The sequence below is a fragment of the Phacochoerus africanus genome, chromosome 7 (genome assembly GCF_016906955.1).
Source record: "Phacochoerus africanus isolate WHEZ1 chromosome 7, ROS_Pafr_v1, whole genome shotgun sequence".
Classification (NCBI taxonomy): Eukaryota; Metazoa; Chordata; class Mammalia; order Artiodactyla; family Suidae; genus Phacochoerus; species Phacochoerus africanus.
The window spans coordinates 105,264,942-105,283,495 of record NC_062550.1 but is presented as its reverse complement, the minus strand read 5'-3'; the positions used below and the strand labels follow the sequence as shown (position 1 = coordinate 105,283,495).

The following is an 18,554-nucleotide window of genomic DNA, read 5'->3' as shown; positions in this document are numbered from 1 at the left end:
TATAGATTTTTTTAAACTGTAGTAAAATACATATAAAAAAGTTACCACCTTATTAATCTTTTTTTTTTTTTTTGGCTGCCCTGCGAAACATGGAGCTCCTGGGCCAGGGATCAGATCAGATCCCAGTCAGAGCTGTGAACCAAGCCACAGCTGCAGCAATGCCAGATCCTTATCCCACTGTGCAGGGCCGGGGATCGAACCCGTGTCCCAGTGTCCCCTAGAAGCTGTCCATCCTGGTGCAACACAGCAAGAGCTCCCTTAATGATTATTTTTGAATGTACGATTCAGAAGTGGTACGTACATTTACACTGCTGTACAGTCAATCTCTAGAACTCTTTTCATCTTGCAAAAATGAAATGCTATACTAATTAAACAAACCCCTGTTCTCATCTCCTCCCAGCTCCTGACAACCACTGTTAGGCTTCATGATTTTAAATATTTGAGGTACCTATGCAAGTGGACTCATACAGTAGTTGTCTTTTGTGAGTGGCTTATTTCTCACAGCATCATGTCCTCAAGGTTCATACACGCTGTGGCCAATGTCAGAATCTCCTTCTTAATGCTGAATAATGTTCCATTTCAAGTACATGCTACATTTTGTTTAGTCACTTATCCACTGATGGACACGTGGTGTTTCCCATCTTTTCGTTACTGTAAGTAATGCTTTTACAAACACGGGTGTACAGAAGACTCTGAAACCTATTAGTTCTTGGGGATTGTGCCCAGAAGAGGACCTGCTGGATTACACAGATACACTCACACATACACACAGACATCTTTATCGAGATGTATTTCACACATTATTTAAAGTAAAGGAGTGTCTGATGTGGCTCAGGGGGTTACGAATCTGACTGCAGTGGCTTGGGTTGCTGGTAGGTACGGGTTTGATCCCCAGCTTGGTGCAATGGATTAAAGGATCCAGTGTTGGGAGTTCCTGTCGTGGCTCAGCAGAAATGAATCTGACTAGCATCCATGAGGAGGCAGGTTTGATCACTGGCCTTGCTCAGTGGGTTAAGGATCCAGCATTGCTGTGAGCTGTGGTGTAGGTTGCAGATGAGGCTTGGACCATGTGTTGCTGTGGCTGTGGTGTAGGCCAGTAACTATAGCTCTGATTCACCTCTTAGCCTGGGAACTTCCATACTCTATGGGTGCGGCCCTAAAAAGACAAAAAAGACAAAAAAGACAAAAAAGAAAAAAAAAGAGAAAAAAAAAAAGATCTAGTGTTGCATAGGTGTTCCCAGCTGCGGATTCAGTCCCTGGTCTGGGAACTTCCAGATCCTGTAGCTCAGGTCATAAAAAAAGTAAAGTATACATTTCAGTGGTTTTTAGTAAATTTGCAGAGTTGTGCAATGATTACAATTAGTATTAGAACACTGGGCACTCCTAAAAGAAATTCCATCCATAATCACTCTTCATTTATAAACTGACGTCTCTCACACTTTCATCTCCAGCTTGTACCTTTCACTACTAACACATTCAACTGCTTGGACAGCTAACCGGCAAAACAAACTTAGCATGTCTGAAAAATGAACCTCTGAACTCTCCCTACAAAACTTACCTCTTCCTACAATATTCACATCTCTCATAAAAACTTCACCCATCCAGTTACTCAAATCAAAAATCTTAGAATCTTCTCTTTTTTCTTACACACTCTACATGAATCACCCACCCAATAATCTTCCCAGCCAAATCTTTCAAATTATTTCTAAAATCCAACCTTTTCTCATCATTTTGTCAACTACCACCCTACTTCTGCCTTTATCTTCCTACAGTGTATTCTCAACACAACAGCCCCAGAGATCCTGACTAAAGGAAGTCAAATCATGCCCCCCTCTATCTCGATCCATGCAGACTCCCTACTGCGATCAGATGAAAAGCTAAAAGCCTTTCAGAGCCTTACGTGACAGGGTCCACTGCTGCATCCGTGACTTCATCTCCTTCCAAGCCCCTTCCCTGTTCTGCTCCAGGCACATCCGTCACTCAAAGCTGCTCCTCTGAATACACCAGGCACTCTCCCATCCTTGAGTCCGCTGCTCTTTCTGTACACGATGTCCTCTCCCCAGATCTACAAGGCTGATTCCATCGCCACGTTCTGACCGTAACACCACCTTATCAGTGAGGGCTTCTTGACGGCTCTATTTAAATCTGCAATGTGCTGCATTCCCTGTGTACACTTCTTACCCCTTTTGCCTGTTTTCTTTCTTTCCAAAGCTTTTATTACCAAATAATTTCATGCTTTGATCTTACCACCTATGATACTTCTTTCAACTTTAAAAATACTGACAAGATAACAGAGTTATGAATCACATGTTTTTCCAAGTAGAAAGAATCGTACTGCACATAGTGTTAGGTAAGCCGATTTCTTTCCCATTCAAATTACGACTGTCTTTTAATATCAGCAATTATTTACTGAAGAAGTCAAGTGTCTTCTTCTTTACAAAATAGTCTTACACATGTTTTCCATTTGGCCTGGTTTTCGTTACCTTGCCGATTGACTTCATTCTGAAGCAGCTCCTCCATGGCCTCCTCCTCAGCAATGTCTAAAGGTGTATCTCCTTCACTGTTCACAGCTCCCACATGTGCTCCCTGACCAATCAAAAACCTGCACAGTCAAAAGGAAGAGAGTCAGGCAGTGACGCTATCAGCGAAACCAGACTAGATGCACAGCAGCGTGGAAAGCAAGAGGAGGGGCAGTAAAACCAAGACGCGCACACGTGTGATGGGATTTAAGCTTCAAGAAACTACCATAAAGCCCGTTTTCTTTTCTTTAAAAATGTTGTATTTTCTAATTTTTCTACAATGTACACGTTAACTAAAACAAAAATGTTATTTTTTAATACTTTAAGTCTTTTATAGGATCATTTCACACCGTCCCCATTAAGATTTTCCACTTTCTCCATACCAACTGGTTTCCTAGCTTATCTCCCTGCTCCTAGTCTCATGCCAATGAGCAATAGCTCTTTTTTCTTTTGACGGCTGTAACTGTGGCATATGGAAGCTCCCATGTGAGGGGCTGAATCAGAGCAGCAGCTGTGCCAGCCTACACCACAGCCAAAGCAATGCCAGATCCTTGACCCACCAGGAGAGGCCAGGGATTGAAGCCACATCCACAGAGAGACAACATCAGGTTCTTAATCTGCTGAGCCACAAAGGGAACTCCCAGCAACAGTTAACCTGGGTCTATGGATATAATTCAGAAAGTTATTCAGTTGATGCAAATATCTTAAAATACTGTTTCTGCTCATCACTGTTTTAAAATGAACCTGACCAACTACTTGGTCTTTTTATTTACTATGTTACTAAAGAAGCACATAGATACTTTGTACTCAGTACTTCATTTTATGCATCTGAAACACAATACTAAGAACTTTTCATAGGGTTTGGTCAAACCTGCCAAGAGGATCCAGATACAAAGTGGTTATGAATCTCTTCCTCTGTGGCAACTAAACATCTCCCAGACTCATCTATTTAACATGACACGAGTCAATTCCCAGCTTAAAATTTTGTGAATAATTGCACCATGCTAGGAGAAAACATACATGGCCATTATGGATTTGATTCTGGCTTTTTCATCCTCATTCCTCTTCCCTGTGTCACACTTTAGGCTCCAACAGCATGGAACTGTCCATAGTTCTTCTGGAATCCCTGCTTTTATTTTTCTATATGCAGAGACTGGCTCCTTTTTTTCTGTCCCTAATCAATCTATTTTAAGGTCTTTTGAAAAAAATTAAAGTATGGTTGATTTACAATGTTGTAAATTTCTATGCCCAGCAAAGTGACTCCGTCGTACACACACACACACACACATTTTTTTACATTATCTTCCATCACGGTCTATTATTATTTGTAATTGTTTTACAAGCTACATGAAAATATTCTTATTATAAAAATGGTGGAGGGGAAAAAAGGAAGAAAAAAGGAAAAAAATTTGTTACACTTCTTCTATTATTAAGTTCCTCCCCTAGAGAGATACACTGTTAACAGCATGGTAAATATAGTTCAGGTACCTTTGCTATGTAAACAAATATACTCAGTCACTTCTGAGGTTCTTTTGGTAAAACAAAAATTAATGACATCAATTTATTATTTATTTATTAATGACATTAATTTAAATAAATGCAACATTTCCCTTCTACAGTTGAAAAATATTCCACAATATAGCTGGATCACACTTTACCAATCTTTAAAACTGTTTTCAACATCATGGGACTAAAACATCTTATCATTGTTTTAATTTGTTATTTCCTGATTATAAATGAGGTGGAAAATATCTAGATATGCTTACCAGCAATTGTATTTTCTCTTTTTGTCAACTTCTATTTACGTCTTTTGCTTTTATTTCTAATGCGTTCATTAACTCAATACATACTTACGGGGTGTCGCTAAAGATTGAATGATTTTGTGTTCCTCCAAAATTCATGCTGAAACCCCACCCACCAATATGAAGGTATCAGAATGTAGGCCTTTGGTGGGGGGGTGATGAGGTTTAGATGAGGTTATGAGGGTGGAGCACCCAGAAAGGATCAATGTTTTTAAAGAGGAAGAGACCAGAGCTCACTGTCTTTCTGCGAAGAGGACACAGCAAGACGGCAGCCACCCGCAAGCCAGGACAAGGGCCCTCAGCAGACACAGAACTGGCCGGCACCTTGATTTTGGACCCTCGATCTCTAGAACTGCGAAAAACAAACGCCTGTTGTTTAAGCTTTCTTGTTTACGACATTTTCGTAGAGCAGCCAAAACTGACTAAGACAGGTGCTACGACGCATCTAGCACCATGTCATGGGCCAGGAACACAACCATAAGCAAAGCCTAATGTAGATCTTCCTCTCAAAGATCTCACAGTCCCGAAAGTGAGCTGGATCAATTACCAAAATACACTTAAACTCTGATGCCTCGTGACAGACTTGTCTACCAGTGGATGACAGGACAAGCGGATTAGTAACCGGGGGTGGGGGTGGTACCGTGAGACCGTGGAAGGAAAGTACGCCCCAGAAGAGAGCTCGCAAGGCACCAAGCCCTGTTACAGGAAGCGTGTATGGCCAGACGGGGGCCTGGTTGATTTTCCTGAGTACAACTCAAGGACGGAGCACTCTCGGTAATTTCTGTCACCCTCTCCCACCCCCGCCAAGGCCAGTGAGTGCTGATGGAGTAAGATCCTTAAATGATCAGGTATGTGTTTAAAAAAGATCTCTTTGTACAGTGTGGGGAAAAAATAGAATGGATAAAAAATGAAAGTAGGCAGACCAGCGCAGGAACTCCTGCAGCAGTAGAAAAGCATTACGTTGGAAGCCTGAATCTGATGGAGGAAACGAATGCCCTTCGGAGACATCTATGAAGTGCTAGAGGTCAGCGGGATATGAGAAGCAGTGGCAAGGAAGGCGTCGACGACAGACTGCAGTTCTTAACGTGTATGATGTGATGATGGCGGCGCTGATTTTACTGATACACAACAGCCAAGTGATTCCCTACGCCTGACTCTAGATGTGCCACCAATATTCTTCCATATTGTCACCACATTAAAACAAACAAACAAACCTTCTTTTTACAGTGTTTTGTACTTGACTGAAGTTTAAATGTTCTATCAAGTCGGATCCGTCACCTTTTGCTTTAAGGACTTTACCAACCAGTTGTCTGCACCGATGCAGAGCCGTAACTTTTACAAGCCATACACACAGAGGAAGAGGAAGAGAGGAAGCAAAGAACACTAACTGGTGTCAGCGGCGATTACCTGCAGGGGTGGCCTTAGAGGAATTCGTATTAGCTAGGTTTTCTGGGGGGAGATTTTTTGTTATCCCAGTTTTCTGCAGCAAATTTATTTGTGTGTGTGTGTGTGTGTGTGTGTGTGTGTGTGTGTGTATTTGTACGTCAGAGCATAGAAATGATGACCAGGCCATTTTGAACCTTGGTCATTTTACACTTTTGGCAAAAGCTGTAAACATCTCTCCGTGTGTACAAAGTAATATTTCATTTTTGTGATCTACAAACAAGTCAAACTTGAAGTGAAACCACCTTTTCTGTTTCACAGCTATAAAAAATGTAACATAAAACTTATGAGGAACATCTATATACCAAAATAAATGAAAGAATCTGGAGCAAAAAAACATTGAGAAGAATGGAGCAGAATCTGTATTGCGCTCCAGGGGAACACTTTGCTAGGAAAAATCTCAATCGAACAATCAGAAATATTAACATAAAACCATTTATATTTTGCTTAGGTATTAGAAATTACTCAAAGGATATAAAGACAGAATAAAAAGACCTCAGAGTGGCTTCAGTGCTTGTAGCAGAGGGAATTAAAGTCTCAAGGAAATACCAAGTCAAATCCAAACACGGACAATCCAAAATTCATATAAACAGGACGGATGTCAAAAGAAACTAACAAGAGTAAAGTTCCGAAAACTGCTGGCAGGAAGTAGGCCCTGGAGCAAGCCCTGAGCCAAAGGTTTAGGTATAAACATGTATGCACACAATTCAAATCTCTCCCGCACTCCAGAACTACATTTCAAGTGCAGATTAAAAAAAAAAAAAAAAAGACAAATAAATAGAACCCCAGGGCATTAATTCTCATTTGCCATAAATAATCTCAAAAAGGCATTCAAAGAACATTTAAGTTCTGCAGACTTTCTGAGTTTCGTTCCCATCTCTGTCTCTTGACAGCTGTTTGATATTCGTTAACGCAAAACATTTGAAAACTAGTTTAGAGATAACTTGCAGGGCTGTGCGAAGTTTGAATAAGTTAATGTCTAAAAATAAAATCTGTTACTACATGAAGCAAAATCATCACATTTAGAAAGCAATGTTAAAGATGATATGAAACAAAACACAGGCTATCCGGAACACCAGAAATTCACTTTGTGGAACCCTTGGAGATACTGAAAACAGACAGCTAGACATCTTTCAGAACAAAAAAAAAGCTGAGGTATTATAAGCACCTTTGGGGACTGCTGATTAGGAAAAAATACACCGTATTTATTTAAAGATTTCTTGGGGAAAAAAAACCCCACAAAGATCTCACACAGAAGTCCCAAACTGAAAGTCAGAATATCAGGCTGTTTCTCAGATAAGCAATTTTTTTGAATGCTTCAGGGTTTAAAAAAAAAAAAAAAAAAAAACCAAAAACAGAAACAGGCTTTTATTTACTCAAACAATAGTTAATGATTTCCTCAAGCAATACAAAGGAGGCTAACATAAGAGATGCCACCAAGTGAATGATAAAAATCATAAACTATTGAAGTGAAAAACGATAAACTGCCAGGTTTACTGAGATTTACAATAATCTAGAAGCTTAAGTCAATAAGTAATTGGACAACAAACCTCAAAATCAAGATATAGTCCAAAAGGATTTTTACAAAATTATTTGCAAGGTTTTAATTTAAAAATCTAAGAAAAAGTGTGAGGTTGTCAACCAAGTTACTGGTTGCAACTTGGATGTGGTTTATTAGATGAGTGGGTAGGATTCTATCTAGGGTAGATTGATTCAGTGTTAACTGAGTTTGTAAGACAAATTTTGACAGTCTATTAATTATCTTGGACTTTGAGTTTTATTTAAAAACAAACTGTAGAGAGATTGTTTGAGAAATGGCTCATTTTAAAAAGCTGATCTTTTAAATAAAACTTTATCTTTAAATTACAAGCTAATGAGGAGTTTCCACTGCAGCTCAATAGGTTAAGAACTGACATAGTCTCCCTGAAGATGGGGGTTTGATCCCTGGCCTTGCTCAGTGGCGCAGGTCTCACACATGCAGTTTGGACCTGGTGGTGGTGTGGCTGTGGCGTATGTAGGCTGGCAGCTGCAGCTCTGATTCAGCCCCTAGTCTGGGAACTCCCATATGTCACAAATGCAGCCCTAAAAAGAAAAAGAAAAAAGAAAAAGACAAGAAAGCTAATGAGAAAATAGTGATCGAAGAGAAATTTCATCAGCAAGAGCTGAATATATTCAATGTCCACGGTTTTCTTTTTTTTAATGATTTTTCCCCACTGTAGTTGGTTTATAGTGTTCTGTCAATTTTCTACCAAGTCACACATACACGCTTTTTTCTCACATCATTGCGCTCCACCATAAGCGACTAGATACATATTGTTTTCTTTTTACCATAGGAAAACTAGTATCAAGAAGTTGTTTTAAGTTCCCTTCGTGGCTCAGCAGTTAACCAACCCAACTAGGATCTGTGAGGATGCGGGTTTGATCCCTGGCCTTCCTCAGTGGGAAGGATCCAGCGTTGCCATAAGCTGTAGTGTAGGTCACAGACTCGACTTGGATCTGGTGTTGCTGTGGCTGTGGTGTAGGCCGAGAGGTGCAGCTCTGATTCGATCTCTAGCCGGGAACCTCCATATGTTGCGGCTGCAGCCCAATAAAACAAAACAAAAAGGGAATTCCCACTGTGGTGCAGTAGAAGCGAATCCGAGTAGGAGCCATTAGGTTGTGGGTTTGATCCCTGGCCTTGCTCAGTGGGCTAAGGATCCGGTTTTGCCGTAAACTATGATGTAGGAAGTAGGCGCGGCCTGGATCTGGTGTGGCCGTGGAGTGCGGCATAGGCCAGCAACTGTAGCTCTGATTGGACTCATAGCTTGGGAACCTCCATATGCCGCAGGTGCGGCCCTAAAATGGGAAAAAAAAAAGTTGTTTTAACCAGTACTTGGATTTTTCAGGTAGTTAATACTAATACATGAATTTAAAAAAATTGAAAAGATCAGTACAGCCTTATAAAAAGTTCTGTCACACAGATGAACCCCAAGGGCATTATGGCAAACAAAATAGGCCAATCACAAAAGGCCAAGTGCGGTTGGATTCCACTCATATGAAGTATGCAAAGTTGTCAAAAATCACAGAAACAGAAAATAGAAAGGCTAAGAAGGGCTAAGCGAAGAGGGAAGGGGAAATATCAGGTAGCTCTGGTGTTGCAAGATAAAAAATTCTAGCCATCTGTTGCAAAACAATACTTAATACTGCTAAACTGCACACTTAAAAATGGTTAAGATGGTAAATTTATTTTATTTTGGCCAAATCTGTGGCATGTGGAAATTCCTGGGCCAAGGATCAAAGCTGGGCCACCTGCTGTGCCACATGGCGACTCCTAAGATGGTAAATTTAATATTATGTTCTTACTACAATAAAAATCACCAAGTCAGAATACCAATGAAATAGCTGTTTTCTGAAAATCCAAATGGATTACTCGACGCCATCCTATGAGACAAAAATCATGAAAACTAAGCTACCCGAACTTTTCAAAGATGGGTAAATAGGACAATATACTATTAACTTCAAAAATAAATGCTATTTTCTTTTGAAAGTCTCTGAACAAAAAAAATTAAAAATACCAAAAGTGCAAATAATCTTACATATCCTCAGTGGGAACGCACTCTGCTATTTCATTTCTGAAGTTCTGTACCACAATAAAAAATAGTTGAAAATAATTTTAACAGTAAGAATTCAAACAAAAGTTCTGACCTAGGCCCTGCTCAGGTTTTCCTTACAAGAACACAGTTCTCTCCCTCGGCACCTGACAAGTGCTGTGCCCCTTCCTTCCGGCCTGCATGGTTTCTGATGACAAGGTCCCCCTGCTGTATTCAGTGGCACAGCTTCTTTCTCATTGCTTTCAAGAGTTTACTTTGTCTTTAGTTTTCAGAACTGCTTTGCTTTATCTTGCTTGGAATTTGTTAAACTTCTTGAATCTGTAGTTTAAGTTTTTAGCCATCATTTATCATTTCCTTCAATACTTTGCCAGCCATGCCCTCTTTATCCTCTTCCGGGGCTCCAATGACATAAGGGGCAGTTCTCTAGTGTCATTCTCCAGGTCCCTGGGGCTCTGATCGTTTTATTTTGGTCCATGCTCTCTCTCTTGCTCAGATCTGGTAATTTCTAATGTTCTATTTTTCAGTTCACCAATTCTTTCTTCTATCCCTCCCCCCGGATTCTGCTCTTGAGTCCATCTGTTACTTACTTTGGTTAGTGGAGTTTTCAGGTTCTAAAATATCCATTTGGCTCTTCATATCGTCTATTTCCTTGCAGATTTTTTTTTTGGCTGGGACCTTTTTCCCATGTTTCAAGCATGATTGGAATTGCTTGCTGAAGCATTTTTGTGATAGCTGCTCCATAATCTTTGCCGTATAACTTTAAGATTAATATCTCTGCTATCTCAGTGTTGGTCTCTATTGTCTTTCTCATTCAATTTGAGATTTTCCTTGGCATGCTAACTGATTTTCAATTGAAATCTGGACACTGGGTATTAGGTTAGGAGACTCTAAATCTCGTTTAAATCTTTTATGTTAGCTATGTTTGGTCTAGCAGAAGAAAGCGGAGGTGAGACCTCCTCATGGCAGGTAGGTATGGCAGGCAGAGCTGGGTGTTCGGGTTTCCCACTCAGCCGCCAAGGACACCAGAGATGGGGCAGCTCCTTGCTACTTCTGGCTCCGCACCAAGCTTTCACTGATACCCCCCTGGCTGAGAACGCTGTGGGCGCCTCACTACCACACCTGTGTGGCCTCTAAGTGACACCTTAAGGGGAGGAAGGCAGACCTCTCCACTGATGGGTGGTGGTGAAGGTATTTTCTCCACCAGGGCTCTTCTGACTCCACCTGAGTCGGGAGGAGTAGGAGCTCCTCTTTACTGCTGTGTGGGGGTCTAAGTCCAGGCTTCCCACATGGACTCCAGGACAAGTTAGGGGAGGGGCTGGCTGATGACCTGATGAAAATCTTGGGTGGCTCTGTATCTGGTCTAATCTGACATCGTGACAGTAGGGGTGCTAGGGCACCTCATTATAGCCTGGTAATGCTGAACTCCATGCTCCCAATGCAGCCTTTGATAATAAGAGTGTGGGTGGGACCAAGGTTTTTTTCAGTGATTCTTGGCTGGAGAAAGTATTTATTTTTTTAAAAGATTTTTAGGGTGCCCTTCTCTTAGTATTTGGCTAGGAGAGGCTTTTGTTGGGGCTTTTTTGGTCTGTGACCATTGGCACTTCCAGGTTATTGGCTTTCTCAGTTCCAAAGGTTGGATATATGAGGCAAAAGGAAACGTCAGGATACTCGCTCCTATGCCTTTCTTTGGTCCTGAGATCCCTAGCTGCTTGCCTTCTCTCCATGTTTCAGAATCTTCTGTTTTATACACAATATTCAAGGTTTTCAGTTGTACTTAGGAGGAAGAGTAGAGAAAAGCATGTCTATTCTATTTTCCCGGAAGTAGAGATTCTCATTTTTAATTGTAAGAAATTATAATATTTATATTACCAATTTTAATCTTAAAAAAATTTCATTTTGTCAAATCCCACAGGTGAAAGGTTATATTATTTATAACCTTTATATTATACATTATATTATACTATATTATTATTATATTACATATTATATTATTATAAAATCATATTATTAGCCCCATGTTAGTGGTCCTGATACCCTGCCAAATAGCTTAATTTCTGACATTACAGTTTCACAATTATGCTACAGATACAATTAACTATGCCACTACCAAATAACAGACTAACACTTGTGAGAGAAATAAGTCTGTTTAGGAAAGTGGGCTATCTTTTCCAGTTGTCTAAGTACCTGGATTGTCATTTGCTGGAAAAAAAATTCAAAATGTGGGGAAGTATTTAAATTCCTCTCGTTTCTTTGCGAAGCTACCTTTAAGAGGAAATCCTGAAGGTTCTGTCTTCAGCATTTCTTATTCTCTCAATTATTCCCCAGAGCAGTGACTACACTTTTTCAATCATGCAGTAACTCCTAAAAAAATGCATATCTGTTTATTAAAATCAATTACATACACTATCTTAATTAATTAATACAACTCCCAGTTCCCAGGGGCAAAAATCCTACTCACTGCGTAATAGTTCTAAGACGTACACTTTCCTCCTATTTTAATATTGCTGAAACCTTCTACAACAATCAGTAGTGTCTTAACGATGGGTAATGGCCAAAGCATGGTAGTCATTACCTGTCCTCATGCAACCCTGGTCAGATATTCACACTGTTTTCACTTCAATTTATGTGCACGGAAATCCTCCTTATTGAGCTCAAAAGATATTTAAAATATCTTCCTGGATGTTGTCTGAAACGTTCTGTTGATACCTTGTAGTAAGATCAAAAAAACATCAAAACTTGCATAAAGCTATCAGTGGCTTAGGGGAAAATTCCAAAGGCAACAACAGAACATTTTTAAGCAATGCTGCATCTGAGACACCACAATTGCATAGAGAATGATACTGGGGGGTGGAGGGGGAACAGGGGGGACACACACGACAAAAACCCAAGGTATTAAAAACAAAAAACAATACACAATGCATTATAACCTGACTTTTTAAACACTTTTTAAATTGGGACATAAATAATGAGACTGTGTTACAATGGGGACAATCCAGTAAATGCAATCCAGTAAATGCATTACAAACACACCCCAAAACATTCCAGGCTTCCTACTGTACTTTTCCAACTGGAGTCTCAAACTGGGCCTATTTACCCACATTCCACTACGCTCTCGTCCCCGCTGCCCTCAGTCTTGCTTTTTACATCCCTCAATAAGTTTAATGGCATCACTTCCCCAATTTCAAAGCCTTGAAAAGGACACAGAACTGTGTGGTGTCTTAAAGTGCATGATTGAAAAGTTAGACTGTCTAGGTTCAAGTCTTAGCTCTGTCAATTCCTGTGCGATTTCTCTCCATGACTGAATTTCCTCATCTATAAAATAATACTACAGGGCAACCATCACTCATTCAAACACAAATTTCAAAACTTTTCATATTTTGGAAATAGTATAGGTTACGGAACACCCCATCGAATCTGAGGCAGTACTTCGTAACCAAAGCACATTAGTATTTTTACAAAAAATAAACGTACAGTACATGGGGTAACCGAAGACTACAAACAGCCTCATGTGAGTTTAAGCCAGTTTGTTGCCAAAGAGGCTACACCAAACTTCCAATTTACTGTGACATTTTTTAGTTTTGAGGGTTTGGAGTTGTGCACCTGGGCCTGTGGGGTGGTGGCAGCCACACACTCTCCGGCACTTGTTAGGACGGCTGAGATATGTACAGTTAAAGGACCTGGAGCAGTGACCTGCAAACGGTAAGCACTCGGTGTTCGCTACAATCAGCATTCTTACTCACCTTTGATTTCTTCTCTTACCTCACTGCCTAGAGCCAGTGAATCACACCAAGTCTTCCTAATTTTACTTTCCAAATTTCTTTCAGATCTGCCCCAATTCCAAGTCCACTGCCACTGCCCTAGCTCTCTCGTCCAAACTCCCTCATCTGTCAAGAAATGTCTTCCTGAAGGATCATCATTTCATAAAAATGCATCACCACTAATGGACAAAGTCAGCAAGGCATACCAATTCCTCTGTGCTGTAGCCCCAGGTCCCGCTTCCAGCCCCATCTGCTACTCTCTCCATAAGCCACTGGCGTTCCTCTCCTCAAAAAACTATGGCTCCGGAGAAGCCCTTTGATCCAATGCAACTAGGACTAGTACTTACTTGGTTGACCAGAAAAGCTGACTGAATTAGGGAATGGTAAAAAACAATACATATAAGAAAATAAATAAATGCAAGGAAGACATTTACATCAGCCTAAAAGATACTGGAGAACGTCTCCAATGACTTAAATTCATGCTGCCTTTCTTGCCTGAAGGACACTCACAACACACTATGACTTGAACGCATCTTCAAGTGAAGCAAAATACTTGAAGTCAACAGAAAAGTGATCAGAGTATGTAATCCTAGATTGTTTTTCCTTTTCAATCTTTCAGTTGTTGCACCCACATCTACTTAAACAACAATTATATTTTTAGGGCCTTGCCTTGACCAAATCTTTCCAAAATATCACAGCAATACGTTTTTTTGGTACACATTTCATCAGTTTTGACCTATCTAATTACATAATTACTAACAAGCGGAGCAGCCTTAAGAGACCAGAACACACACTAACTTTTGGTGGACTTTCAATTCAACTGGTGTAAACAGAAGTGACACTGACACTACTACAGGAGACGACACCATGGAAAAAATATTAGAATTTGAGTCTTGAGAACGAGGGTCTAGGTCTGATTGTGAAATGGAAATACCAATGAATATTACCACAGAGCTGTTAAAATACTAGTTTTGGACAAATACATCTTACCAGCATAATATATTATGATATACTTACGATATAAGTATACTATGATATAATAAGTATCTCACCAATAAAATTTTAGTATTTTCAGAAGATCCTAGATTCAGTTTCATGTTCTAAGACTTCTAATCAAAATGCATAGCCTGCTATACACTAACAATGTATCATTCTTAGCAAGAAATATGTAAGTAGAACTGAAACACGTGAATCTGCCAACTCTCCTTGGGGCCCAATAACCGCGTATCAAGTAGGTGTGACAAACGACTACTTCACTCTCCCGTGCTCCTCTCGTCTACTCTGGTCCAGCCTAAGACCAAATGATGCCAGTTTTCCTTATGAAATAATCTAGGAGCACCGGAGCACAGCTACCTTGCACTAAAAGTAGAAACTAAAAGTAGTATTATAATAAATAACAAGCAATTCCGCGAACTTCACATAACACTAAATATGTGTCATAGTGTGTCAAGTGTCTTATAAACACTATCTCATCTAATCTTCACAATAATTTTATGAAGTGGGACAAGCGTTAACGTTTCCATTTTAATGATGAGGCAACAGAGGTTTGGAGAAGTTGATAATTAGTCTCAAGTTAACAATGATTAGCTGGCAGAGTTACCATTAAAAATAGAGTTGTCTGATTCCTGAGCTTGACTCTCACAGGCGTGGTAGTGCAGTTTATATAGTTCCTAAGTTGGTAAGAATTTCTGATTCTTCCACCAAAAATAACAACATTATTGAATTTCAGACAGAGGAATCAGCAGGTACAGACTATGAAGCAAGGCGCCTAGTTTGTTTCAAGGCTCAGCAAGGGGACTGGTCTGGCTGTAACAGAGAGAGCCGAGAGAGGAGTAGAAAAATGACATCAGAGAGGTAACAGAGGGTCAAACGCCAAAACTCTGGCTTTTAAATGCATTATGAACCCACTGGCGAGCGAAGGGCTTCAAATAAAACCGTGATGTCATTTCTCCTTGCAATATTTTAAAAGGATCCTTTTGGCTGCCGTGCAGAAAACAGATGAAGGGAAGAGGGTGATTACGGTGAGAATAATTCCAAATGCAGTGATTCCAGTGAAGAACAATAGTGTCCAGGATCAGGGAGATATGAAAAGAGGTGATAAAACATTTAGATACTGGATATATTTTGAAGGGTAAGCCAAAAGAAATCTAGAGAATTCTGTGGGATGCTTCTGAAATAAAGGTTATAATGAAAAAGAAAAGCCATGCCACAAATAAGCCACCACAAATAGTCTAAACAGTTATATCCTCAATTAGCTGACTCTTTAATAGCAACTGACAAAGCTAATGAAACTTTTTCCATGCTGTAAATAAGATCAGGAAAATGTTACTGAATGCCACTACCAGTATTTTACAATGATATGACATCTTCAATAGCAATGTCTTCAAAACTACTACAAACGTTAAGAAAATTATATTAAACATACTGATTAATTAATATTCCATTCTATTACAAATATTCTAGTCTACATAATGCTACCTATATACAGGGTCAATTTTCTCTACTACGAGAAAATTTTAATACAAATATTAAAACTACTCAGGATAAAAGCATTCCTTAAACATCTGTTTAAGAAAAGTGAAGAAATAGTGCATGATATTCTTTATCTACAATAGGAGAATACTTGTATTAAAGCACAAAGTGGGATAAAATATAAAATTTTTAAATGTTACTCAAAGGAAATAGAGCCAGTAGAGTAGGAACTGCCATTAGAACCTGGTACTTTATGTAATTATAAAACAAAATTAGTAAGCAAACTCTTAAAAGAAATAAATTAAACAATGAACTTAATGGTATACTTAGTGGCATAATCACACAGAAAAGAACTATTCCAAGTGACTTCAATGCACACAGTAATTTGACGGTACATTCCAAGCAGGATGCCCTAAGGACAAAAAGAAATGTCACCCCCTCCATCCTGCCAAAAAAACAAAAATAAAAAAACCACCAAATCTTCAAATTGCTTTCAGTAATCATTATTGTTGGTTGTATTATTATAAGCAGTCTAAATGTATGTGTAATGTATGACAAAGCCAATTAGTAGTTTTGTGTTATTTAATTCTACAGTTCCTGGCAATGAAGTAAGGGAGAAAAGAAATACTGCTAAAAGATAGTACAGGTTAAACAAAGATGCCTTGGTGCTGAATGAGAATTTGAATGATCAGCCCTGCAGCAACAAGCCCTTCCAGCACCCATGATAAGAAACAGCTCCTCAGAGAAATGGCAACTCCAGAACCAGGGCAGGAAATATAAAAAAAGAGTCTGGAACATTTCAAAATATCAGAGGGCAACGAAGCTTTTAAAGACTACTTTATGAGTCACAGCCCAAGGTCTTAAAAGCCAGTATGAAGAGACTCTTGTTGATCAAACACGGTACAATTTGCTAATCAATAAGGATAAAAACTGCATCGGACTGACATACATCAATTAAATGCATGTGCTCCTCAAGGGGTCTGGTTTCTTCTCCCCTTAGCTCAGGAATGGCCACCTTCTAGCAGTGGCCTTATTTTGTTTTTTTCTCTCTGTGTGCAAGCCCCTGGTTTCACTTTTTGTGTCCAAATTTCCACCTCTTATAAAGATACAGTAAGGCTGAATTAGGGCCCATCCTAAAGGCCTCATTTTGACTTAATTATCTCTTTAAAGGCTCCACCTCCAGAGCCGCATTCCGAGGGCCTTCACGTTAGCCCTTCGAAACATGAATTTTGTGGGGACAAGATCCAGTGCGTGACACCACCAATTCGGCACATGCCAAAGCAGGTGGATGACGGTGAGGCACACACTCAGTGTGCGACCCACTAGCATTCAGTGAAACAACGCGTATGCTGACCTCGGACATTACACTTCCCAAACTCCTCCATTTATCCTTCCTTTAACTCACTCGGGTGAGCTACACACTTAAATTTATTAATTAAATTACAGGGGCATCGTTAAACTATGTCTATTTTTAGTTTTCCCTAAGACTTCTACCTTACTCAAAGCGGGGGGACGTTGAGAATAATTATACTGGTGAAAAGATGAGAGAAGAGAATCAGAACATAAAGAGCCAACATCCATCTATTCAACCTGGCTTTGGCTAGGTTACAGACCAAAAGTGAAAGTGCTAATTGTCTAGACTCCGAACTGTAGCCTCACATTCTTCGGTTCTCCTATTTCCAACAGAGGTCAAACATTTAGGACTCACTGTATCCAGACCTTCCCTAAATCCTCATAGCAAACCATTCGTGCTTCACTGTGTGTCTCACCTCCCCGTTCAGTAAGGCCGAATCAGTACGATTCTGTGCAAAATGCAGCTGGTAAAGAAGCATGTAAACAACCAACAGGTTAAGAGTTGACGAGCCAGCCAGGAACATTAGAAAGGTCTCTGGAAGAAGTGACCATTCCTAACATAAGCTGCAGTCTGACAGGTGGTGGTCAAGGAGAGAAAGGAGGCAAATGAATCACCATGAGAGAGACACAAGGATATGAACGGGCAGGCCATACTTGGGAGCTCAAAGTAGCGGACAGTATTGGCAGAGTGAAAAATGTGGATTAGGTTGTAAGAAATAAGAGTTAGGAAGAAGCCGGATCATTCCCACTTTGTAAATAATACTAATCATAGAAGCTAAGTGGCTCATCCAAGGATGGCAGAACAAGGGTTTGCAAACAAATTTAACTCCAAATATGTGACTTAGCAGAATGACCCAACTTTCCTAGGTCATTCAGGGTTTATAACTTTTGTCTTTACATTATTATTAATAGAGCCTTCTTTTACCCTATAAATGCTCTGGGTTAGGAGGTATTTTCACCCTGTCTCTAAAGCCACCATGCTATTATTTTTTCCAGACCCAAGGAAACTAGGATTTCAAACTTCATTAACTCCTCTTGGTCATCAATGAAATCAGTTACTGAAAAAGATAATGCTGATAAAAATAATCATGCATTTAGAAGGGTTTTGGGTTATCATCACCTTAACAAATAGCCCAGAATATACTAGAGATGAACTGTGTTTTCTAAAAATAATTGTCGTTATTTAAGAATCTCAGAAGGCAGAAAAAGCAAAAAACAAAAATGTCATCAATTTTTCTAAATTTTTTTTTTCTTTTTAGGACTGTACTTGCAGCATATGGAAGCTCCCAGGCTAGGGGTCAAATTAGGGCTGCAGCTGCCAGCTTACACCACAGCCACAGCAACACCAGATCTGAGCCGCGTCTGCAACCTACACCACTGCATGTGGCACCACCAGATCCTTTAACCCACTGAGTGAGGCCAGGGATGGAACCTGCATCCTCATGGATACTAGCTGGGTTCTTAACCCACTGAGCCACAGAGGGAATTCCCAATCTTCTACTTTTAATTTTGTTCAAAGAAACTATAAACATAAATACAGTTGATCCTTGAACAATAAACATCAGGGGTGCCAACTCCCTCTGGAGTTGAAAATCCACAGATAACTTTCAGTGGGCA

At 39.8% G+C, this 18,554-nt stretch overlaps 1 protein-coding gene across 6 annotated transcripts in view; it reads right to left on the bottom strand.

Annotated features, from left to right (window-relative positions):
• The window catches only part of PPP1R12A (protein phosphatase 1 regulatory subunit 12A), a 150,358-nt gene that overhangs the window by 74,479 nt on the left and 57,325 nt on the right, over nt 1-18,554 (bottom strand). For all 6 annotated transcript variants that reach the window (XM_047788363.1, XM_047788366.1, XM_047788365.1 and 3 more), the window contains exon 3: nt 2,484-2,602. In XM_047788363.1, the coding sequence (XP_047644319.1) occupies nt 2,484-2,602 (119 nt within the window). The remainder of the gene's footprint in view (nt 1-2,483; nt 2,603-18,554) is intronic.